The sequence below is a fragment of the Poecilia formosa genome, unplaced genomic scaffold (genome assembly GCF_000485575.1).
Source record: "Poecilia formosa unplaced genomic scaffold, Poecilia_formosa-5.1.2 Scaffold29, whole genome shotgun sequence".
Taxonomy (NCBI): Eukaryota; Metazoa; Chordata; class Actinopteri; order Cyprinodontiformes; family Poeciliidae; genus Poecilia; species Poecilia formosa.
The window spans coordinates 117,772-144,667 of NW_006799968.1; the positions used below are offsets into that span (position 1 = coordinate 117,772).

The 26,896-nt window shown below is 38.4% G+C and overlaps 1 protein-coding gene across 2 annotated transcripts in view; it reads left to right on the forward strand.

The window, feature by feature from the left end:
• adamts7 (a disintegrin-like and metallopeptidase (reprolysin type) with thrombospondin type 1 motif, 7) overlaps positions 1 to 26,789 on the forward strand; it is a 113,724-nt gene extending 86,935 nt beyond the window's left edge. Inside the window, exons 20-22 of one of the 2 annotated variants that reach the window (XM_016670026.1) lie at positions 2,338 to 2,484; positions 3,548 to 3,714; positions 21,988 to 26,789. In XM_016670026.1, coding sequence (XP_016525512.1) covers positions 2,338 to 2,484; positions 3,548 to 3,714; positions 21,988 to 22,171 — 498 coding nt within the window. In that variant the 3' untranslated portion in view covers positions 22,172 to 26,789. The remainder of the gene's footprint in view (positions 1 to 2,337; positions 2,485 to 3,547; positions 3,715 to 21,987) is intronic. The other variant, XM_007548975.2, reaches the window with a different exon arrangement.
• The last annotated feature ends 107 nt before the right edge of the window (positions 26,790 to 26,896 follow it).

Sequence of the window (26,896 nt, forward strand, 5' to 3'; positions counted from 1 at the left end):
CATTAGAATGTTCAGTTCCTATGGTAACAATTACATCATCAGTTATGACATCACTCTTTGATGCATCAAATGAATCTCTCTTGAGTGTAGCACACAAACTGTTTTTATTCAGACCTGTTACTGTTTCAGACTTATAAGTTATAAGGGTAAGACTTTCTTTGAAGGGGTGTGCTCTTCAAACATGACGGAGTATTTATGAATGTTTATGACAGTTGTCATGAAGTGTCATTTGGTAAATAATGACACTTTTAATGCAAAGTTGCTCTAAAAGTTGCATTAAATGTCCATTAAAAATGCCAACTTTGCATGATTTTGTAAATTATGATAATTTAATGCAAAGCTGGCATTTTTAATGGACTTTCAATGCAACTTTTAAAGCAACTTTGCATTAAAAGTGTCATTATTTACCGAATGACACTTCATGACAACTGTCATAGACATTCATAAAGACTTCTTTATGTTCATGACAGGTGTTATGTCATGTTTTTGACAGTGTCGTGTCAGTCTTATGCACACCCCTTCAAATAAAGTGTTACCCTTATAAGTTATGAATCTTCTTCAGAAACACTGTTTAAATTATTTGAAGGCACAGAATCAGCCCGGTACAGGTTCACATTCTCAGGTGAGAGAGACTCACCTGGTATAAAGTTAATTTTTCTGCACTGGAATTACACCAAACATAAATTAGTTTAATCAAAGCATGTCATGAATATCTGTGCATGTACTCCATCTTAAGTCCAGAGCATGCTATTTTTTTTTTTTACTTTTACCACTAGATGATATTATGAATATGCATATATATGTTACCATGGCGACGCCCTATATGGCTGCAGCTGCTTTGGCTCCTGGTAATACAACCAATATATTGCTTACTTAATTCAATATGCATATAAGATATAACATAAACAACATTATTCAGAGGTGCAGTGATTTTATAGCAGCTGTGCGAATGATCTATGCGTCTGTTAATCCACGTTAATAGCAGATATAGAGGGCCCCAAAACCAAATTTTGCTTAGTTCCCATGGAGGCTTGGGCCAGCGGCCCTGATGCCAACATCTCCAGAAAACATATTAAAGATTGTAGCGGGTGTTACACACTCCACTGGTGTCAGTGCAACAGATGCTGATTTTCCTGTAGAAAGTATAGAACAGGTAGGAGTGACGAGGCAGAAACAAATCTGTGCTTCACTAATCCCCCTGGAATCTGTTCTGGTTAAACATTTATAGGACTTATTACTGTAATAAACAGTTTCATATCCTTTAATGCAAAGGCACAGCTTATGTCACACATCCAAGTCTCAGAATAACCCCCATTTGTTGCCCCATCTGCTACTGCATAAACGATATATACTGTGTTTGTATTTTTTTTTTTATATCTGTACACCAACATGTTCACAGCAAGACACAAAATGACTAAACAGATTTGACTCGTATAATGTAAAAACAATCTAAACAACATAACAATGTCACTTTCCAGCAACTTCCAGAACCGTTTTATGTCATAGCTTATAACTGACGGTGTATTAAGCAATCTTTACATAAAAACAGATTGCAAACTTATGTTTTTTCCAGCACTAACTCTGCTTCACATTGTTTGGTCACAAAACATTGCAATTTGGCCTTCATGGACAAGTTTTAAGTTTTCTCTACTTGTAAGGGGAAAAAAAGTATTCTGTGGTTCAGTCTTTGTCTAGCGTTTGCACTGAACAATGTATCAGCACACTATAGATTTCAGTGGTTTCGATAAAGATTCAAACTCACCACAGAGTGGTGTTTCAGAGCCGCTGCTTTGTCTGACTAACAAAGACGCCCGATGCGTGAGGTTCTGACTCATCCAGCTGTTGTAAGTTCTGAGGCGCAGCCCGAGTTTCGTAAATGTTACAGAAAAAAACCTACTCTTCAGAAGTTTAGAAATTGTTTTCTGTAACAAGCCCATCGCTCTTCTTTTTTCCTGCACAAACATGGTAGTCATTCCTGCATGACTTCAAAACAGAGATTTGAACAAAAGCTGCAGTGTGCATTTTCATTTATTTATTTATTTTTTCCTGGAGATGCCTCACAAAGCCCGATGAAGAGAGACAAGAAAAAAAAAAAAAAGAAGAAGAAGCATAATCACATTCATGGAAGACGTTGGTGCTTCTTCTTTGAGCGAAAGCTTTCGTCATGGACCCGAGGAGTTAGAGAAGGTTTCCTGTCCGTTTGACATTTGTGTGCGATACATCTTTAAAACTTCAATTTTTTTTTTTTTCTTTTCACAATCAGGTGACAAATTGATCACTGCTCCCAAACCACAAATGTGTACCGACTACTTATGTGTGATGCTGTGTGTTTCTCAGTGCTCTGAGGTGTGTGGAGGCGGTGAGCAGCAGCGCATTGTCACCTGTCCAGAGGATGATCGATGCGACCAAGACCTTCAGCCAAGCGCAATTCAGTCCTGCAATGGCCAGCCTTGTGCTCAGTGGCTCACTGGATCGTGGGGACAGGTACTCTTAACGCAGTATTCATTGTTGATACTTTCTTAATTCTAAAGGGGCAGAAGAATCCGCTTTTTTGGTATCATGGATATTAGCTGATGAATTTGTCATTCATAAAGTGATTTCTCCCTGAAGAGAGAGTGTTTTATTCATTAAAGTGTCTTCCTTGTGTTGAAAGTCACCCCGAATACCTAAACATAAATATTAGAGATGCCTTTTTCCCCCCCAGTTCTGATCTTCTTAATCGATCCCAGAATTGTCTGTTCACATGGCAGATTTATATTTCAAGTAATTATTTAATTCACCAGCATGTTTCATCTGATTAGAAGCAGTAAGGTTCTGAAGTGACCCTACCAGTGTCACAACTGGAACCTGAACTAAAGATTAGGGTGATGGCAGGGAGGCCTTCCGACCTTCAGCACCAAAAGACGAATATTCAAAGTACCAGTGGAAGCATGCAACAAGCCTCGAGTTTATATTACTTTAATACCATTAAAGGGTTCCACTGAACACACTGTAAATACATCTTGACTTGCCATTTCTAAATAAAACTTATAAAATTCAAACTTTTTTGAAACCAAAATGATAAATTAAAATCCTGCCGGTTGTTTAAATAATATTTGGATTTACTGTAGAGGGGAGGATATATCTGAGATAATATGCTGCTCCTCAAATCACCCAAATTAAAAAGTTTGGGAACCACCAAGACATAAAACTTTCAAAACTTTTTTTTTATTCCTTCCGATAATCTAATCACTGCTGCCTAACACCTCGGCAATTGTGTTGTTTCTTTTTTGTAAAGATGAAACTCTTTTCCTCAGCTGACTGCATTATCCAAAGCACTCCGGGCCAATGTTATGTAAATTCTGGTTCTGAATTAATTGAAATGGAAACAAAACTATTGCTCACACTAGAGATAAGACGGTTTCAAACTTCTGGCTTTGGAAATCACGCTGAAAAGCTAAATGATAAATTGACAACATTTATCATTTCGAACAAAAAAAAAGAAAAAAAAAAGTGAACTGGATTAATTTTGCTTTGTGAAAGTTTTGTGAAATCTTTCCATGTGCAGTGTTCAGCTTCCTGTGGAGGAGGAATGCAGCATCGGCTCATCAAATGCGTCGACACCAGGACCGAGACTTCGGAGGAGGTGGATCAGGTTCAGTGTGACCACAAGCTTAAGCCCAACAGCACCAAAAAGTGCCACATCCGGGATTGCAAGACTGATCCCTCTGGTGAGTAAGTCAAATTATAATTTTATTTATTTCGCTACTGTTACTTTACCTCCTGCACCGCAGATCATTTTTCACTCCAAGAAAATCATTCAGGTGGACAGAATCGAATTTCATTGTACGTTTTATCCCAGCAGCTGAGGGCACTAATTAATCTGGATTAATCCAGATTAATCCTCATTTAAAATAAGAGGGATCATCAAATTCACAATAACTTCTCCTGGTTGTGAAAGAAACCTTTTTCTGTTGCAACCAACACTGGTCTCATTTACCGAACACCGACTCTGTATCGACATTTTTGTCTCTGCCAGCAGAAATAAACTAAAAATTATGATAATAATAAAAAAAAAGACAGAACATCCAGTTCTTGTGGGTAATATATGATCTCGAGTCACTGATTGCATTTTGTGTCATGGGATTGGAAGACAAGCAGAGTGGGAGGAAATGGTCAGAAATTCTTCAGCGGTGGGTGGAAAACAGTCGCCTGAAATGATCCACTTCACATCAATTTCAAACAGAGATCTGAGTGGAAAACCTGCAGATGGATTCTGGAGTTTTCTCAGAAATCTCCTTGCTTTAAGCTTCACAGAGAGATGAGAAGACTCTTCACTGTTTTTTTTTTTGTTTTTTTTTAAACCATATATGTATTATATTTTTTTCCAAAATGATCGAGGATGTGGAGAAATTATCTACCAGCAGCTACTGCAATTTGTTCTCTATGTTTGATTTTGACCTGAAAATTTGTTTCTATAGGTCAACATGAGGTGATTTTGCACATTCTGTTATTTTCACATGTCACCCTGGATAGGAGGCTCGATATTTTATGATGCTGCTTTGGTTGAAACTAAATCAGTGACATTTGTTTCTTTGTTTTGTTTTTTTGTCCCCATGTTGCTCACTATCGCCCAAAGTCAGCAACATTTTCTCAAAAATACATTTGCAATCATAAAATAATCCTTCTCCTGCTAATTTTCATTGTGCTTTATTAAAGGCTATGCAATGAGAGTCCAGGAATAGGATGTATGTCTGGACAAAAAATAAATAAATCACTCCTGCAGTGATAATTCGTATAATTAAAACCACTGAAAAGTAAAGAGAATAACTTTGATAAAACTCTTTGTGGCGTGTGTGGAAGATGGGGTATTTTGAACAGCAAATGAACATTTCCTCTACGGATCTGATGTGTTAGAAGCAGGTAAAACCAAACGTAGGTTTGACAAAGGGACAGGCTGGGCAGCATCTCCAGAGCTGCTGGTCTTCTGTAGGTGAACCTACTCCGGGGTCACTGATGGAGGGGAGAGTGCGTGCCGTCCTGTGCTGTTTGATCGCACAGACACGCTCTGATAGAAAGTGCATCACAGTCTATTGCGCTGTGATGCACACACACCGGTCAGGGCGCCGAGGCCGACCCCTGCACAACGCCGAAAATGGCAACGAAGGGAGCATCAGAATTAGACCAGGGAGCTGTGGAACAAGACGCTCTGATGTGATGAATGGTTGTTCATTAACTGCAGGTGTAGCACTGCATAATGCATCATAAGTATTCATTGGGTTTATTGCTAATGATGTCTTGGACAGCGATGAACGTTAGCTATTTATTAGGCTACTCTGCACTCTGGTTCTCTGTCAAGAATGTATTCAGGAGTGTTTGTTTTTTTTTTTGTTTTTTCTATTATAGCATAAGTATCCTTTAGAAAAAGGTAGGAAAGTCAAAAACAAAATGCAGCCAAGTTGTTTCAGTGCAGACACAGCAAATATCAGCCAGAAGCAACTTTTTTGATAAATCTTTGTTGATGAAGATGGCTCTTCTCTTCTTTCTCTGGTGTCTGCGTCTGAAATTATATGAGTCTAACTCGACTCATATCGGTGTTTGTAAAATAAAGCACAATTCCACAGCCAATATGGTCGTGTGTGATAGATAAGTGCCGTCTCATTCATTCTCAAGTATCTGGGAATAAAGATTTCTACACTGTTGAACTGGATTTTGCTTATTGAGGGCGTTCTGAACAGCGATGATGCATAAAGAACTGTGTGCGACTGGATGGATCAGAAGCTGAGATGACAACTTGAAAGGATGTCAGGGGCTTTTATTCCAACTAGGTTAGAAGTGAAAAAGTTTATAGAGAAGAAGCCTGGAATCAAACCGCTGGTGTTCCAGTTTTACGACGAACATCCTAAACCAAAATACACAGAGAGAAAAATAAACACTGGAGCTATCAGAGAGGAATTTAACATCATATAACTATGTAAACCAAGCGTACCGTTCTCTTTTTAGGGTAATTCTGAACTTGAAGAGTTTAATTAAGTGACCAGGAATTAGGTTTGTTGATACTTTCACTATTCCGCTTCCGAAGGAAGTCGGATGAGTTTGTTGTTCAGTTCATCTGAGTTTTTGTGGGCCTATAGAAGACATATTACTCACTTACAAGACTCATCCAGTACTTGTATAACCAGAGCGATTGCTGTCTACATTCTTAAGGTCAGGCCTGTTCCCATTGTGTTTTCCTTTCTGCCAGGCCCACTTTGTGCCTTTGAAACGAGTCTGCTTTGAGACTTCAGCATCTCAGCTCTTCTCATCTCATTTGCTCTGGCAGCAGTTCAGACCTGGAGTTAGTTACTGAGGCAGGTTCTCGACCAGAAACAGATGACCTGCTCTCTCTGGGTTAGGGTGAGGGTCTCCCTAAAGCAAAGACCCGAAAGAGTCTCCTGCACGTGTCTTCTCCTTAAGTAATGTTAGGATGGAATACAAGATGGACGAATTGTTTACGTATTTGCATTAATGCTGACTTTGTTCTAGAGCTGAAGTTAAGGAGGAAGTGGATCCCAAACGTAAATGTTCTTGTACCTCAACTTGCAGACATGAGACACTAGTCATGACCCAAAGATGAAAATCCTGGACGTAAGCTTCTCAAATGAGCGTCTTCTGCATGAACGTGTCTTTGAGGTGAGGAAGCTCAGAATAACGGCTCTGCTTCTCTAAATTGAAAGGAGTCAACAAAAGTGGTTTAAGCATCTTGTCTGCTGGACAAACCAATACTGACTGGAAGAAGTATTTTATGAATTGTGGCTTTGGAAAGCTTTGGATCCCCCAAAACAAACTGGCTAACATTAGTTTGAAGAGGGGCGTCTGGGCTTTTTCATCTATTAGCTACCTCCGCAAGCCAATAGATGAATGGATGGACTGAGGCATTTTTTATCAATAAAAATATTACAATTTTTTGTTCCTGACAGATCTATGATATTCTTTGTATCTTATTATTTACACTAAAACAAAAATAAAGTCATCCATCCTTTAGCTTTTCTAGAAAAACTCAGCTTTGATGTGTCGGCAGCTCCGGTCTGAGAGAGACCAGAGCCACAGGGGAAATGTTTTCCACCCATACCTGTGATGTCACAGCTTTTCAGGGGAACATTAAATGGGCGGCACGATAAAGGAAATGTCAAACAATAGCAATTTCCCTCAATATCAATCAAAGTTGTTATGGTTTACGGCTGAAATGACAAAAGCGCCAAACAGAATGTAAAAGATAACCGCAACGATTCAAAGGAGGCGGTTCGTCTTTCTTCTCCGACAATTTGACATACGATACGAAAAATCGCAAAATGTGGTGTTGGAAGGACCGTATGGGTGCAGCAACGTTACTTTGAATCTGAGCAAGAGTAGAAAAAAAAATATCGAACCCTTTTAATTGCATGAACTCTGTCGCATTTGCTCTCAGCGTCACTGCCATCATTTGGAATCCAGCCGCTCTCGCTCTCAAAGGCCACATCACAAGACCAGCGGAGAAGCTGAGCAGATTCGTCTCAATGAGCGTCATTGTTAACGAGGCCCGCGTTCGATAAGCTCCAGTTCTTCTGCATGAGAGAAACGGCTGCGAACAAAGCGACTATTTAGATAGACTATTTAGAAGCACAAAGGAAATGCGTGAGTCAAACATTGAGCTCCAAGAGTCACAATTTTAGCTGGCAGAGGATAAAACATATACATGTTTATATATTAACTTCATAAAATTGAAAGCATAAAAACCTTGAAATAATTTTAACATCAACTTGAGCAATCAGAGCAGACGGTCATCTCCAAGGGCTAGTTTTAAGAAAACACCAGAAATCAACCGGGCTTCATTAAACACCTTTTCACCCACTGGGATTTTATTTTCTATTATAGGATTGAGTTAGACTATATTTAATAGCAGTTGAATATGTCTGTGTGATATTTCTCCATTTGATTGATTTTTTTAAATACGTTTTTTTGTCATTCTGCGTATGAATTTGAGGAGGTTTCCTTGTAAACTGAGTTATTCAGTTATTATGACTGGTATGCACATGAGCTCCACTGAATTGAAAGGAGTTTAAATTAAACAATTTAAAGAACAGCTGATCCTGCAGTTTCCCAGGACGCACTGGAAAACAACTTTCTTTACATATTAACATACACAAATGATTTATTTACACACTTCAAAAGTAAAATCTTAATCATGTGAATGTTGACTCTTAAATACCCGAATATTTTATTCTCAGATACACGATCAAGGTGTTTCTGCGTGTTGAAGCAATTCGTTTGTCTAGCTTTACATTTCTTGTAAAAAAAAGAAATTGACGTAAGCAGAAATGAAAAGCGTAATTTGACATGCCTGCCTTGCATAAGTAAACAAATCTTAAATATGTTTTCCACTAACGTGTCAGATGTGGGCCACCACTGTTCATTGGCATTTCTGCTTAAAGCATCAGATATGAAATTAGTCTTCCTCAGAGGGCAACCTGCTGGAAACTGAATGTCAGGCTTGCTGACATTTCGAAAGCATGGAGGTATAAAAGTGTTATCACGAGTATTTGAGGCGTCTGATAGCAGCAAACGGCGCCCGGCGCTGCGCTTGTGTGTGCTGAGTTGATGCCTCTTTATTGGAGCAAGTTTGTGTCAGCCACTATTTCATTTGTATTATAAAGTAGTTTAGATATTTGAATTTCTTTTTGTTTTTTTGACGATTGTATTTGCATGTGTTGATACAACAGGTCTGTGTTTGTGCCGCACTAACAAATCATGGTAAAATTAATAAATAGGGATGGAAATGCCGAGATGACTCGGATGACTTCTGAGCAGTTGCGTCCCATCGTACTCGGTAATGAATATTTTAATGTTGTCCAAACAACTGGAAGCAGTGCAAGGTTGCACAATCTAGTGATTTGCCAATGAAAGCGGTTAATAAAAAACTAATGCATACAGAATTAGCAGCTACCTGAGAGTATCGTTTTCTGATTAGAATTTCTCTACGATGTGTTGCATTATTTTAAGACTTTCTCATTAAACAAAGTATATTATGTAGCTTAGTCAAAGTCCTGTGCATTACTTCAGCTGAAAGTTGGCATTTTCTTTCAGTTCTCCCTGTTTATGGGGATAAAAATATCCCCATTATGAACAGAGAACAACCCACATAATCTAGAAGGTTGTAAACTAGATCTGTTACTTACAGACCTTAACAAGAGCCTGTTCAGTTCACACAGGGTGAAAATGAATAAATCACACTCATAGTTCCTCACTGAAATACTAGGAAGTAATACCTGTATGTTCATTGTTACTGACAGGAAGGTGATCAACTCATATATGTAGTCTGATTAAATGTTGTTCCAGAGTGTATAACAAGAGGTCCTCCAAAGTAAAACTTTTCATAGAACTTAAATTAGATACTGAGTTTAAAAATAAATAAATAAACTAATCAGCTTTTTCAATCTTTGCGACCAATGCATGAAACAATCGAGCATTTGTTCTGTTGGCGTAATAATTTGTTGTGCATTTGTTGGATGATGTCAGTCTACAAAAATCAGTCAGATTTTTTCCTCTTGTCTGTTCATATACATTGGATTTTAAATGTGACAAATTCTTCAGACAGCGGCTATTATTTGCATATTTTCCAGCATTCGTTGTCAGAAGGGAAAATAAGTCGAGCATTTTCTGACTTCAGCCCACGCTAAACCAACGCAGGGTTGATGTTTCTTCATGATAAAATCTCAACTCCCTTTAACCACGGCAGCTGAACAAGAATACCACGAACGTGAATTAAACATAACTCATGAATCTGCCTGAGTGCAGGTGGTCTCAAGTGCCGAAACAGACTCTACTTACCATAAATGTATGAGTTATAGATACTCAGCCTTGAGTTTAGAGATTAAGCAGAAGAGTAGGGGACCCAGCAGAGTCGGATGTGTGTGTGCAATACCCTCACCTGTCTTATCTGCAGACATTCAGATGCATACACACACACACACACGCACGCACACACGCGCGTGCGTGTGTTGCAGAAAACTGGCTTTCGACTAGTTTGATTGGTCTGCAGAGTCCAGTAACGACGCCCAAAGTGGTCAAAATGATTATTGGCAGAGTTAATCAGGACATGAAGCCATTTCAGCCGCTCCTGGTGTTCAGCTTGTTGAAGTGAACAGATCTTTGATACTGCGGACGGCGTCAAAAACGTGGGATTCGGCAGTGACACTTTTGTACCAAATGATGAGAATTTCAAAGCAGAGGAAAATGTTTGAAGTGAACAACGTCTAATGTTCATCCAACACAACGTTTTGTCACTTCAAAAAGAAAAAGAGATCAAATTAGATGAGCCACATTCTCAAATGCTACATTATTTCATACACCATGGGAACTAAAGGCATTTACATAATGGTCTGAGGAAACCAAAATTCATATAATCTAAAAAACCTCAGGAGCAAAACACACACACACACGCACACACACACGTACCCACACAAACACACTTAGTTTGATAACTTATGCAGGTTATTCTCTTAGTATGCTATGAAATATTTCTCTAAAAGTTGCTAATATTAAAAGCAGTATTCTTACAACTTAGAAATTATATTAATTAACATGATTAAGCAATTATAAAACAAATTGTATTCCAGTTTTGCTATTCATTTTTACTGCTTTAGTAGCGTTTCAAAGATGTGTAAAGGGCTTTTGTCTGTTAGGAATGAAGTTTATATATATATATCTGAGTCCAGATTGCAAGTTTCTTTCAGCTTAATATAAAAGCGTTCGTGTATAAATTACTGTCAGTCTCCAGCTTTCTGATAGACTTGTCTTTTCATTCCTACTAAGTGATAATGGTTGAGGAGCCTTAAAATAAACAGTCTAACGAACCTCTCTGATGGACGCATATGTTATGTTGTTTTTGTGTGCTGGAGACATGAGGGAGACGAACAGTCGGCAGCGAGGCTGAGCAGTTCTGCTTTGAACTGCAGCGAGGAAACGCAACGCTCCAGATGGTTTTGCTCCTGAGAACCATTTGGAGAATCTACAAGGTGAGCAGCTTCAGGTTAATGGTGAATAATTGATTATTCATCGGATGGTAAAGCTAAAGCCAAGCTTCTGCCTGAGCGGAGGGAGCCATGGGTTTTTTTTTTTTTTATTGGATGTATTTTGCGAGGGCTGAAAGTGCATGTTTGCATCATAAATATTAAAGTAACACGAACATGTAAAGTGGATGAATTTGGCCTTAATCAACTTCCCAGTTTACACCCGAATCATCTAGTTTCAGTGGAAAAACTCAGAGAAAAATGTTGCTTATTCAGCTCCAAATTTATTAATATTATTTAGTTATTTTTGCTTTTTTTCAGAAATAAAACCCCTTATAAATTCATTAATTTTTTTTAAATATTCCTCTGTCCTTTATTATTAGGAACAAACTTCTTGAGTGAGCGATTGTTGCTTAAAATCTGCAAACGATGTTAATAATTTCAGCTTAACTATTATCATACAATGTCGTAAGGAGTACAGAAGATGATAATATTGTATAGTTGTGAAAAAATCTATTTGATTCAGTTTGGAAAGTCCAAAGGGAAATTAAATGTTCGAGGTTTCTCAAAGTTGTAGTGGCTGCGGGTAGAAAGGATGTCCTGTAGCAGTCTGTATCACAGCAAACCTGTAGACGCCTCTGACTAAAGACACTTTGATGTTGAATGAATATGCAGTACACATGCCAAATGTACAAACATGAAGAAACAATTTTTTCCCCTCTTGTAAATATTGTGAAATTATGTAACATTTCAAGATATTGAATTGTCGTTAATTGGATTTAATAATTAAATCAAGTTGTCAGTGGTGATCTTTGCACCTCTTTCTCCCGTTGCATAACAAAACCACACATTTTAAACTGTGTTTAAAGGCAGTTGCTGTTGTATTAATTTACATCCATTAATCTACTAGTTATTTTTTAACAAGATAAATAATCTCTGTCTACAGGATTGTGTGTATTTCTCATTCCGGCCTTACTGTCCAACAATCAAATTCTGCACGTAAGTTTGAAAGCCATTCGTTAAGATACCTTTAAATGAAATGTCAGAGCCAGTAACAGTTCTGACCTTTCTTGACATTTTCTAAAACCTCGGTGTGTGTAAACACATCACGCCTCTCCGCGTCCAGCTCGGTTTCTGTCAGAATGACGGTGCTGCTCGCAACTTATCCCAACGTTTCTAAAAGCTTTTTAGACAACAGCTGTTTTTCTTTTTAGCGTTTTAATTAACCCATAAGGAGGCATTGTCATTAAGCCAAAAGAGCAACAGCTGTGTCGTGAATGTAACGTAATGCGCAATATGCTATGATACCAAGAAAATTAGAGCAAATGCAGTTGAGTAAAGCCTGGACTTATCTTTTGTTAGCCGGACAATAAAGCAGACCATTAGGCCATTAATGTCCCATTAGGCAGTAAAAGGTTTTATAGATGCATATATGTTAAAAAATAAATAAAGGCAGACTTAATGTGTGTGCTTTCTTCACATCGACTGAACATAAGCTCGTGATGCAGGCGACGCATGCGTCAGGCGGAGGTCAGTTAAACTTTGTCCACCACTGCTGACGTTACGTTTGGTTATTAGGATCTATTAGGTCTCATTTTCCGATCCATTTCTTTCAGCAGCATAAATCACGGTTGGCAGCTCTGTCTCTTTTAAAGAGACGCGTGGTAAAATATTAGCTATTGTATTGTTCCTCTATTGCACTTAACAGGTGATTTATTATTCCCAATATTCTAAGAAAAAGAAATTGCAACAAAATTGCATCTGCAGTTTCTCTACAGAATAGTAGGTTGACGCAATGCAGGGATTCAGTTGTTTTGATGACATTTTGATTCTTAATTTAACAAAATAAACTATGTCCATTAGAAAATATCCAAAGGTTTTTGGAGAGTTGTCCTCGTCAGGTCACCGATGACCACATAAAGGAACCAAGCAAAACACGAGGCTTCAAGAAGACGTTGTTCTTCCTTTGACTTATTTTCTGCCTATAAGAACTTAGTTTAAAATGAAGGAAGAGAAGAAAAGCTGACACAGTTGAACACTATCTAACACACATGACTTTAACAATCAGTAGATTGAGCAAATATCTGAAGTAGAACCTCGGAGATCCATCACCCTTCAAATGATCTTCCGCATGGCAGATTGTTCAGCTGAAATTCCCTCTGTTGTTACTAAAATCATATTTTCTATCTGTCAACTGTGTTAACTTTGATATTTTACGAGGGAAAAGTTTTGACTCTGCGGCTGCCAGCACCAAGTGGTTAATGATCCAGTTTAAAACTCCCCGAGTGTAGAGGCGGCACTCGTTCATCTCTTGAGTTTAGGAGTTGTTTTGTTCATCAATAATTTATAATTCAGAGTTTAAGTTGCTTAACGAAATGGAGTTCTCCACTTTACTGTACATTAAGCTCAAGTCAAAACTTTTAAAGCAGGGTCTATGGTTGTTTTCAGCTGCACGACGATGCGTCCTTGAGAGAAATTGAAGAGAGTAATGAACCTTTTGAATCTTTTGTGACATAAGTTGGGTCTGAATAGAGAAATGGCAGACATGTTTATCATTTGTGTTCCCTCCGGGGCAATCCTGTCATCACATCCAGACACACAAACTGCAGTTTATCAATCATTTGGCCAATGATTGAGAAATAAATCATCGACCAAATTTACAGTAAAGTTAACACGTATTTGCCTTCTTTGCTGACTTACTTTTATGCCTGTGCATTTTTGTCACAGTTAAAGGGGCTCACGTCTTTTCAAATAATTTACAATTAAACTGTGACGAACGAATTTGAAATTTAAGTTTTCACCTCATGTTTGCTGGATGGACATTTTAATGACCGCCAAGATTTTTGAGAGACAAAGGATTTATTTTTTTACCAAAGGTGTGTGCCACATTACACCCGGCATAAAATCAACACAGCATTTCAATGAATTGATATCACGTTTAAACATCCTCCAATATTTCTAAACCAAAGGCTGAAGAAATCTGCAGCTGCAGCCATGCACTCAATGCAGGGCAAGCCTCGCTCTGAAGATCTTATTTTAAAACACTTGCTACTATTATTTTATGTGCTAAAGATGGATTGTATGTTGCAAATGTTTTCTTTTTCAGTGTCTGCTCCTATGATTACTCAACGCCAATACAACCTTGTGTGAACGCACAGTGCGCAATTACCCTCCATTCTCTGCTTTTTAGAAGAGAAACAGGAGCTGATACAAAAAAAGGAGAGACGGGAGATTTTTCTTTTTTGGAGTCTGGCCACTGACAAAACCACCTACAGTTGGTAAATAAGATGTGACTGGATTTGGATCTGCACACAGGACGTCCGTCAGTAGTAATCAGATCTGTCTCAGATGACTCATGATTATTAAACTAATTCTATCCTTTTTTTTTTGCATCAAGGAAGTCTAATCTTTTGTACCTAATAAAGAAAATGTAATTTCCTAAGGTATTATTTGAGCAGCTTTGTATAATGAAAGATGACAGAGCTCTGTGAACCAGACCAAACTGAGCCCCGCTGCAGCTCATGCTGCTGAAACCTGTCGGCAAACAAACATCGCTCACATTGGCAAAATGCAACAACGTACACGTACCTAATGCTACCTTTTAGTTTTAAAAATCTAAAACTTTGCAATACAAAACATGTCAAAGTCTAACTTGGAGGTCAATAATCACATTCTTATTCATTTTACTTTATTTTCCTGTTATTTTATGGTATTTGCGATTTTTCGGGTGACCTTTTGACCTTAATCTCAAACTTAACGGGAAGAAAAACCTCCCTGGCAGCCATGTTTTCTCCCTTTCGTTACTTAATGTCACTTTTTAGTCATCTTCTTCTTCTTGTTGTTTGTTTTGATTGTTCTTTGACATTTCCTGCCACGGTGAACAACATGAAGAAGCTGGATGCGTAAGCACCTGGTGATAGTTTTTTTTGCTCCACTAAAAGAATTCTTAAGGATGGTGTCCTAAATGCATGATTGACTTTATTAAATCAGAGGGCGGACATGATTTTATTTTTGAAGAATAAATCGATGACACAAATGTGAATGTGGTTATGTGGTTTGTAGCAGAAGGTTGTTTTTGTTTGTGTGTGAAAAACAAAGGAGCAGTCGGAGGTTTCTGTACGTCAGTCAAAGCAGGAGTTTCATGGATAAAGTTTCTATTTTCATTCCCTAATGCAGAGTTTAAAGTATTTTGTCATCAACGGGAGTACAACCTCCCCTCCGTTAGCTGATTTTTGCCCATCAGAAGGTCCCTGTGGATCATTTTTTGCTTCAATAGCAGCACAACATTAAGAAGTCAAAAAAACAGTTTAATGGAATCTGTTCTGTACTTTCCTGGAGACATAATCTGCGCAGGTGTGTCCCAGAAGGGCTGCAGATCTTTTCTGTGGCGTTGCATCATTAACCAGAGGAGGAGGCAACGGAGAGCGGAGCTTTTTCTGCAGCAGCTGTCCAGCAAGCTGAATATGTTCAGCTCGCAAAGAAAACAGCTGCAGCATCCGAACCTTCCGAATACGGAGAAAATGTGCAGAGCATTTAAAGAATAAGCTGCATTTTCCCTACAACTTTGTAATACGGCAACACCGCTGGATGATGTGTGGCTGCAGGCAGTATGGAGGATTGTCATGTCTTTGTTGTTGTTGGACTTGAAGTTTGATTTAAAGTTGATGTGAGACGTTATGAGGACTTGTGGTGCATCACCTCAGCGTTCAGCTGCAGACCCTGCAGCCATATGATGCCAGTGTGGAGATATAAACATTAATGAATGAAATAAAAATCTACGAATTAGATCGTTTATACACCCACAGCACAGGTTGGAAATACGAGCGTGCAAAAATAAATGTCTGTAATATTTATTTCTTATGTTTGTTTATTAAATGCATGTTTCAAGAAAAGTGAAATCATTCAAATGTGAGGTTAATGTGCGAAGATATGCAATTCAGATGCATATGTGTTTATTTTTATAAAAGATCTTTGATTGTGGATAATTATTTCAGTATTTGTTGAATTGTTTCACATTTCTGTGTTGCCGCATGACTCAAGTTTAATATTTAATCATCCTGTTTTCATGCCAGCCATTCAGTTATTAGGATGTTTTTCATTCACCTATAGAACCAGGTGAAATTAATTAATCAAATTAATTGGACCAGCATAAGTAATATGAAACACCTCACTAAACAAAGGCATAACTGATTATGACATACAGATTCCTGTTTAGACATTTTTACACTGTTCTAATTAAATTGTATTAAAATTTTCATAAAATTGACATTTTTCTAACAGATCACATACCAATTTTTGATGGACTTTCTTCGGATTAGCTGAATCAGGATCAGCTAATCCTGATTGGATTTCTTTTCCTTTTTTCTTTTTTAAGATATTCTGCTTCCAGGTTATCTGGGGACAACTGAGCGAGTCACCACCTGACAAAAAAATCCACTTCCTTTTTTTTTTTTTTCCTTTAAAAAATTGCTGCCAATATCCATCTACGCGAGACCTTATGTTACAAGTGAGTCACTGAAGTAAACAGAAACAACCGGGAGATTAGGGTAATTTGTCCTCGGCTGTTCTCGAAGGCCGTGTTCGTCTCCTCTCAGGCTGACTTTTATCCACTCCCACCCACTGACATTTTCCTTAACATGTTTTATGGATTGAAAATAAACTATGTTGCAAATTGGATTTGTTGTTGTTGTTTTGCGGTAGGAAGACATTTTGAATTAGTTCTCAGGACGTTCCTGGTGAGGCGTCTGTGTCCTCGGGTGAAAAGTTGCATATCCTCACATTTAGAGCTACATTGCAGCATTTCAGCCAAAGGCTCCAGTAACCCCGACTCCGTGGTAAACTGTGGAGTGCGCCATTGGCCTCCTGAATCGCCGGTGGCGGTGTGTTCCTTTTTTATTTGTCACGGCTTGCCTCTCCTCCCCACTCACGACGATTTCTGAAATCCTTCTCTGCACTTGCAACTGTTCTCCGGGAAATGACACCAGTCAGCTGGCTCGCTTAAGTAAACCTCGACGTTCATGAAGTAGTTTGCATTGAGCAGTCGTGGTTGAATTTGGGCGTGGAGGGGCAGAACATGAGGCACAGCCTTGTGCGCAAAAATTGCGGTGATGCTGAAAATTTTAAAGGAAAATTGCTTTCTGGTGCGTGTACGCATGGTTTTATATCACTGTATGTTTGAGGGGAGCTGGAAATGGTATATATATATATAATACCATTTCCAGCTTTTGGTTAATGTACACTGTTAGTATAGATCCTGCGAAATGTTATATAAATGAATCTAAAGCAAAAAAAAACCTGGTTGTTTGTTACTGATGTAAAAATACGACCTTTGCTTAATGCACTCATCTTTCTCTCTCTGCCCATTTCCAGTGTGATAGCTGTCAATAAGGGTTCTGGTGCCATTTTTTTTTTTTAATTGACATACTTTCCACTAAGTGCATCAATAATTACTCATTTAAATAAGCGCAGACGGCAAGAGCTATTTTGGGAGCAGGTTTTCCAAAGTGCATAGACGTTTATTTAACACCAGCAGTTTGCACGGTGGACTTGACTTTCTTCTCCGTTTAACTAGTTTTAACTGGTTCCCACTTCTTCATTTCATAAACACTTGTATTTCGATTCTTATTAAATAAATATACTCATATTTTGTATTTATCATAAGCAGCCCTGTCTGAGCATGTGTCCATTTTAGTGGAGATCCAGGCTGAAGATTATTTACTATTATTTGTTCTCAGTTAAAGGAACATTAAAAACGACTAATGGGTGAATTTCTATTACAACCAATAACAAACTGATTAATGTTGATATGCTATATGTGGAATGGCTTTTGTCACGTTTTATTGCTAACAGAGAGACTTTGAGGTTCTGTTGTATTATATGATTTGTTATGGTAATCAGGTTTTCACCTTTTTAGCTTAGCTTTATTTTCATATTACTCATATTCCTAAAGGAGTTTATTCAACAATCTGTTTTACTGTGTCAGGCTCAGCTGCAGTCTTAGGCTCACATTCAAGTTTATAAATCTTTTTTTTTTTTTTTCATTGTTTTTGATCCAATTCAGGATTTTTATATTTTTTTATTTTTTTTATTTTATTTTTTTTTTTACTATTTTTAGTTTTTTTCCTATTCACTTAGCGGGTCTTGGCAAGTAAACCCTGACATTTGCACTTTTCCAGGGACTCTGTGCTGACCTCTGCATCTGTAGCTGCTCTAAATAAGGAAAAGTTTCCCAACAACAAGGCCACCGTCAGCCTGACAAGTTTTTTGTGCTCAAGGACCAACTCTCATGCACCCACAAGGTACCAGAAATAGTTATTGCAAGTTGCAAGTTTGGGAGGTTTTTAAGCAAACAGGTTCAGACTTCCAGTCATGGATTTAAACCTGGATTCAGGCAACAGAGTTGGATTTTTTTCTTAGATCCAACTCATTTTTCTGAGTGTTACATATGTGGAAAATAATATAAATAGACATTGCCTTTCAAAGGTGACAGTAAACCTTGAAGTTTTTTTTTGTTTGTTTTTTTTTTTACATCCTGTCCTGTAAAGGTTTTATTTGATAAAGCTCATTTTTCTTCCGAATGTAAAGCTCTCTAAAATAATTTGTTTGACCTGAACAATCCCTGAAAAGAAGCTTTCTATAACATCTTATTTAAGCCTAAGGGACTCAGTTTTGTTAGTAAAAGCTAAATCACACTTTGATCAAGCTTTAAATAAAATAAAAGAGCAAATAATAAAATCCAGTCCTTGCATATTTTACTAATTGGGGATTAGTTTTTTTTTTTTTTTTTTTTTTTTTTTGCCTTCCTAGATCAATATCCTTAAATTAAAGGTCATATTTATGAGGACTGAAAGATGAATTCATTTTAAAACCATTTCATTTTAAAAACATAAACATTGACGGTCTTCTTTTCTGGGCAAAACGTTTTTTTTTTTTACTTTCCTTCATCACAATTATTGGTTTGCTTCCTCATCATGTGCGTACAGTTATTGAAATAGATGATTTCTTCTGTTTTTCTTTACTTTTCGTCCCCCTTCAAACAGATGGTTCAGACATTAGCCACCTGCTGTCTGCCGTCTCCCGCAGCTCTGGAGCCGCAGGTTCACAAATGAAAACATTTCAATCTTTTGTGTTGATGATGATGATGATGATTTGATGCTGCTGTTGATCCGCACATAGACGATTAAATATTTACCCTGATTAAAAGAGTGCTCACTTAAAGGCTAAACTTTTGACACTCAGAGATTTATGGATGTCTGTTGTCAAGTTGAAATGCTGTCTGTTAAAGTCCTTTTCTGTCGCAGGCGTGTTACTAATCACCGGATTGCAGCAGGAAAGTGTGGGCTTTTGTCTGTGTTTTTATTGTGCTCAAGGGAAGATGAGCATCAGATGGTAAAACAAACTTTACTCCTACAACACAAAGCGCTAATTACAAGGACAGATTGAGCTCCGAAATAGTGAAAATGATTCAAGTTTTTGAATGGAAACAGACAATGAATTTCTTTGAATCTTTTGCTGGATGTTCCTAACTTATTTTTGTTTCTTATGTCTTGTTTTAAAAAACAATATTGTATTTTTTTAATACAGTTTTTTTTTCTTCCCCATGAATCACGTTCAATAAAGGGAATTGGATGAAGATTTGAATGAACAAGATGAAGAACATTTCATACATCTTAAAAAGTGTCATTTGTGGCTCGGCGGTTTTTGGTTTCTGGTGTTTGTTGCTTTTATTTATGCTTACAGAAAACAGCGAAAGTCTGAAATCTATTACAGTGACAAAAATAGACATTTCCCCTTGTGGAAGTCCAACTGTGCCAATATTGATTTAATGCAGAAGGAGAAAAACATATATATACTAATAGATCTTCTGCACTGCCACAGAAATGTTACGATTTAAGTTTTACCATGTTGGAGGTACGTAGCTGTGAAAGAGAGCAGCTTAATTAGTCTGAGTCAAACTGACAGACGGTAATAACCTCCAAGTTAAAAACTGATGCCATGCTTTCCTGAGAAACAGCTTTGCTGCAGAATGCCTTGTTGAAATGTAGACTGAGTCATTGCATAGAGATTATGCGTGCTGCTTGGAGGGTTTTTAAGAAGCAAATTTGTCTTCATGTTTTGTTTCAGAATCAGAATCATGTGCACAAAAAAAAAAAAGGTTTTAAAAGGTTTCACACCTCCAAATTGCTTTTTACATCTGACCAAGACTTCGGTCACCTTCATAAAGCACTTCAATTGAAGCGAGTCCAGTCTGTCTGCAGCTGGAGGGAGAAATTTTTGTTTTTGTAAAAATGTTTTTATCACGGCTACAAAACTAACGAAGTATTTAATGTGCAGTTTCCTTTGGGTAAATACTGTTTTTCAAACATTGAGATGCCTTCTTCAGTATCGTCTTTTCACTGTGCTGCACTTTCACTGTCGCTTTCTGGACTATTTATGTCACCCAAAACAAAAAGGAAATAAATAACACACATCAGCTGTTAGCAACAGTTTAATTTTCTTTTTGCTTATTGTTTGATAATGAAAAGTGAAGTAAAGAAGTGAGGCAGGATCTCTCTGACATGTTGCTGGTGGTCAGGGTGGATTTCCACGCCAAAAAATATTGATATTAATATAGGTCACAGAGGAATGTTCATAAAATTGAGTGCTTGTTTTTTTTTTGTTTTTTTTTCTTACAAAGGACGAATGTAATCTTTGATTTTTCTCACATTTTTCTTTTTACATTTTGTTCATCTTTTGCACACACTGATCTGTTTCGTCACTCCTCTGATTCCAGACCTGAAAAGTTTAAAGTTTCATAATGTGAACTCTCTTCTAGAAGTGCAGACAGTCTGACTTCCAGCTGAATGACCAAATTACATGTTAAATATACTTTTCATCCGTTTGCTTTTGATGTTGCTTTCAGCTGCATCAAGCGCCCAAACCTGGTCCTTCACACCGGTTTGCAGGAATACAGGAAACCTTTAAGCCCATTGTCACAGAGCTTTCCTCGTATTTCTGGGTGTCTTTCAACGGTGGTTTCAAAATGCCCAGCAGCCCGCAAGCCCTTTCCCAAATATAAGCATTAAAGGCGAGTCGGTTCTCTCTGAGTTCACTTTCTCAAATATTGCAGCTTAATTTTCCCACAAGTAGATCAGTCATGAAAGATAATTGAATTTCACTCTCGTCCAACTGTGGCAGATATCCGATCTTTTTTTTTTCTCTCTCTCCTTTTCTTTCGTCCATCAAAGCAGTTGGCTTCCCACCAAAAGTTACAAAGCAAATAAATGTTGCCAAATGGTGTTCAATATTTAACTCGGTCCAACCACACGAGAGGCATCCAGTTCACAAAATCTGCACAAATGAAATCCAACAAATCCATCCAAACGTGGAAATCAAGTAAAAACATGCTGATATAAAATCTGGGAAAAGCAACATGCATCAGTTGATTGTCTCACTAGTTGAGCTACTTTAACAGAGCAACGTTTTGCATATTTCTACTGGTATTTTTACTTTTGTTTTTTTTTAAGTTTTTGATGCTGGATGTCCTTCTTGTCGTCATCCTGATCTTGAGTGTCCTCCACAGATTCCTGTCCTAACTCTGTCTGGCTGACTCAGTGGGGCTCATGTTACTTTCAGTCAGGGGGATTGTTCTTTTAGACTTAGCTGAGTTATAGCAAGGGTTTGATCATTTGCACAAAGATTATTTCACATTACAGCCACATTAATTTGCATTCATTAAAAAACAAAAAAAACTAACCTGGGCAGAAAATTAGCTCTGCATTTTTTAGCTACTTTAATAAGATAAACATAATGCTGGTGTCGTTTTGAAAATTGAGCTAATTCTGGGTTTTGGACTAAGCCCCGTGTGTCTCAGGATCCTGGAAAATCCCTCTGACCAGCTCGGTTTTTCTGCTGGTAACCTGCCCCAGAAACCATGCAGCCTCTGCTCTCGGTGACCTCTGACGTTTTCATGAGCGTGTGCGTCTCTCTGTCATCCACACAGGAGCGGTTTGCCTTCGCGACCGTCTGGCATCTCGCATCTGTCACACTCTGCGCTCGCTCAGCCGCTGCCACCAGCCAAGCATGCAGGCAAGCTGCTGCAAGACGTGCAGTCAGGACCCCAGCGTCAGCGGCGTGCCTCTCCACTAAGGTCCCGCTCTCCCGGCGTCTCTTCAACCACAGGGTAATAAACCACAGGCCTCTACAGGGAGCCAACCACCGGGACTTCTGCTAACGATTAACAATCAAGTCACTGACACACGACAGAGTTCACCTGGAGCTGATGCGAAGGACAGAATTGCAACAAACCAAAAGCTGAAATATTTGTTTGTACTTTGTGCGTCCCGCGTTTTGACGACGTCTGTTTAGCAGGTTGGAGTGTTTTACAGAAGACGAGATGCTTTCGTTCGACCCAGTTACAATGCATTAACACACTTAGACAAACCACTAATCTTTTCTGTTGTAGTGCGTGTTTTTTATTTTGATGACTGCAGCAGAGTCTTAAAACATGCAGCTCAGTGGCTTTTAATATGTGCTACATGTGTTGGGAAGCAAAACCTGTGGTGCATAGCTGATCATGTGTCATTTCATTGAGTCCTGTGCTTTTAGCATTTCTGTTATGCACTAATCTTCTTTTGCATTATGGGTCTCAAACTGTACCTGCTCGAAAAAGGGAGCCTTTCAACATCATGGGTCGGGTCAAAAGTCTGAGGGCTTTCTGAAGCTTTCCAAAGATTGCTACCCATTTGTGAAAAACGTTTTCAAATGTTTTGCTGTATGATTTAAAGTGCGGACACAAGGCACCTGAGAGAAACTGTGTTATTACCTGCATGAAGCATGTCCTGCCAGGTTAAGCTTAAGTGTAAAGCCTGGTTCACACGGCAACAAGTTAAAATTCACGACTCTCAGTTTTCAAAACCTGAGAGTCCCCAAAGGACATTGAAAAATCACAGCTGTATCAGGTTTGGTTAAACAGCGTCTGGCCTTCAGCCACACGGCAAAGACGATGAGGAAATTTTACTCATGAAATCTCTCAAAACCTCTCGAGAGTTCAGCGTAAACAAACATGGCTGACAAGGAATAATTAACGGTGTTTTGTGGACATGTTCATAAAAACATGACAGACATCCATGGCAATTTCTATGGACGTCTGGTGGCAGAGGTTTGGTTTTCTGTATTTTGAATTATCCTCCATCTTGGATTGCCTTATTAGTCCAAGATGGAGGATTATTAACAAGGCAGTGATAAATCAGAGGATTATCTTCAGAACCATCATAATATTTGGAATATCCTTAAGATTGGCGAGTCGGATCAAAAATTGGCGTAATTATCTTGACATGTGAACCCCTGAATTCACAATGTGTTCATGTGTCAGACTGAAGTTTTTAATTAGATCAACAAATTCTTTCTAGACATGAAATGAATTACAGTCAAAGTTCAACACTCAAAAGGCTTCCACCTCCAGAACCGTTTGCAGAAACCAGGGATTTTTCCTGCTTTCTAAGGCTGCGTTTGAGAAAGTCTACAAGCTTTTTCAGGTTAGCAGCGACTAGAATTCAGTTTTACAGTTAAACACAGCGAAATGGTCACGAGGTTTATGTCCAGAAAACCAGGTTTTAATTGCGACTGCACCCGACAGAACAAAACCTACCGAGATTCCTTTATTGAAAGTTGTAACTAGAGCCGATTTTAAAAGTTTGTAGTAAGTTTGTAGCTACAAAGCACAGCTGTTGTGTCAGAATCATTGGTTATAGGTTTTATTGGCTAAAATCACGTTTTTTACTTTTACAACTTTTACAACTTACGTTCCTCAATCATTGAGCGAGAGTTTGCTAGAAACGCTGGCGGTGCGAGTCGGTGCTTCTTATCTTCAGCAGACCTGGTTTGGAGCCGACAGTGGGAAAAAAATCACCAGATGTTTATAGTCTGGATAAAAAACAAATATTCTGGGCTTATCGTCGTCATATGTTGATTAACCAGTTGATATCCACTAATGAAGAGGTTTTTTTTTATTTTTTTACCACAGTTAAAGACACTTGTATTTCCATGTTTGCTCTCATTCAGAACCAAACATTTTAAGCTCTCAGTAAAATGGCTGTAACTCATTTTATCTTTACGTTTCTGCCTTCGAACGACCCGGCGTCACCAGAACATGACAGAACCTCCAAACGGCTTCATGTGAAAATCTGACGCCTTTGGAAAGCTTCAACAGAGGCTGAGCAGTTTGCCCTGACACATTGAGTTTTATGTGGCTTGTTAATTAACAGAACCTCCACCAAAGCATCAGCGAGGACCATTGAAAATATAATTTCCTGGCTGCATTCAAAGGACAAATATAGCCGTTGGGGCTGATAAGTGAAGCTGCAGTGGAAGTTTTTCAGACCTTTATTCTCCGCCTGTTGGCTAAAGTCATACTGAACAGAAGCTGAAAGCGACCTCAGTCCTCGTTTATTTAGTATCTCAGGAGCATTCAACTAAGAGTTCAGCTGGATCACTATTTGTATGCTGTTGTTTTTGTCTATTCATTATCAGAGCTGCCTTAAAAGTAAATTCTCCTTTTTGATCTAAATGAATTTTTAACTCCTGTGGTTGGCTCAAGGCTCAGGATCAATTCAGGCAGTTTTCAAGTTGGATCAACTCTGACAGACACACTGGTCTTCAGGATTTATATTGGCATACTGTGTTTGAATCTTTTCAAAAAGCAAATATAAACATTTTCAGACCTTTAAGAGCACACCTCTGAGCCATCATCCTGAAGAGCTCTTCATCTGGTCACCATTTTGATTTTTTTTCTTAAGGGTACCATTGATCTTAGCAGGAAAGTGAAACCAGCTCCAAACTATCTGCTTATAATTTACAAGATTTTATTACACACATTTTTGTCAGAGATTTATTTCAGAAGTACCAGCAGCACGCAGATTCAATGCGGTCAAAAAATCTAGAAAAAAAAAATTACAAACGCCACCAAACGACTGCATTTTGGCACCGAGTAACCAATCAAAATGTGTCCAGTGCTGAAATCTAAAAAACTAAGATCAAGTGCATGTTTTATTTTCTGTTAATGAGCAGGAATCTGTAGGAGGTGTAGCAATCCCACCATCAACACCATGACAGCAGAATATATAACGTGGTTAAGAGAAGCAGAGTTTATACATCCGTTTTTGATATGCACTTTGTGCCGTCAGTTGGCACAGTCGGCTCAGTAATCTGCATAAATTAGGACAGAACAATAATGGCACAAAGCTGGAACATGAGAGGTTACATTATGAGCTCATCGTTTCCAATCTTTTTTTGTTTTGTTTTATGATCCCAGGCCTCATTGTGAAACTTGGTCTGCTCACCACTTACAGCTGCATGGTCGCGGTTCTTCGCTGAATTCAGGACTGTTTTGCAGCACTGGTGTTTCAAAGACTCTTTGTAACTCATGTTATAGCAGCATTTAAGAGCTTTCACAAACATTTAATTTTTCAAGAAAAAGCAGACATTTTTGATGAGATACGAACATTCGTTTGCATTGGTAAGACGTGTGAGTTTGTGTGAATAAAGCGTCTGCCTGTGCTACCATCTGCAGAAACTCAGAATGCCACAAAGTAAGAGAGTAACTCGTCTTGAAAAGATGCTCAGAGTGATGAACTGATTTAGCTTTAAAGTTCCTGTTTTCCAACAGCAGCCTTAGGGGGAAAAAATCTGCTTTAGCTCCAGCTCTAGTCCAAAGCTCCCAGCGTCGGTGCAGATAACCTCTAAAGAAGCCAGAGAAACGCTGGAGCCGGCACTCGGAGGTAATCAGGTAGCTCACACTCAAAGGAACATCTGCTCTGGCTTCATCTCTGAAGCTCAGTGGTTTTGTCCAGTGTTTGTTTTTTTTATATATATATATATATATATGCAGCCTTTGAAGCAGAAGCTAATGCCCACGTTCAAAACGCCCCAATTCTTTATTTTTATATCACGCTCTGGTTTTTTTCAGAGCCCTTTTCATGCTGCGTGTTCCTGACACTGCTGTCTCTGTTATGTTTTTCTCAGTTTGGTTGAACAGCAGTTGGTTGTAAAGATGTAACAGAGCAGTCTCAGACTAGAGGTGGGCTTTATCAACGCTTCAGCTTGTTAAATGTCTGCAGCAGCTTGTAAAAAAAAAAAAGGCTACATGAAATAGTCTAAGAGGTTATAGTTGTTTCCCTTTGGTTTTACCACACAGGTTTGTGTTTTTTTTTTACTGTCAGAGTAAATGTTTAAGAAAATCGAAGCTACAGGTATATTTGGTGCTAGGAGCTGCACAGGCTCCACTTGTTCTGGTGCCAGTTTCAGGTATTGGCGGGCCCAGTGCCGTCTCAACTTGAGTAGTGAACCATTTGGTGTTTCTAATCCTGGTTAAGCTCTCAGTTTGAAGTAAATGCAGTGTGCTAGAGTACTGCTTGTTTTTAAATGATTGTCAAACGTCTCAACAAAAAAACAAACAAAAAGACACTACATTTTATCATGTTATGTAAGAGCAGTTAATGGGTAAACGTGTGTATTACTCCATATATGTACACGCTGTGGTTTCCGCTTTAAAAGTGTTTGTTTGATCCCGTCGAAGCTGCAGCGGTACCTTCGAATGTTTCTGCACTTCTTCGTCTTTAACACAGAAAGTTCAAACAACGTCCGAAGGACATCTCTGTACCTCCGCCTTCACGTGGCTGATGGTTTCTCTAAACGGATGAACGTTTCCTCTGAAAGGAAAATCATTTTCAGTGAAAGCAGTGCTCCTTTTTTCATGTTCAACAGGCCTTGTAAAATAAACAAACGAAACGTCTCCTTTTATAAAACCGTCCTGTGTTGCGAGTTGTTTTTTTTTTTTTTTTCCATTTCTGACGCCTCAGGTGAAGCGGTGCCGTGGAGAATACGAATTATGGAGAAAATGTGATTTTACCCTC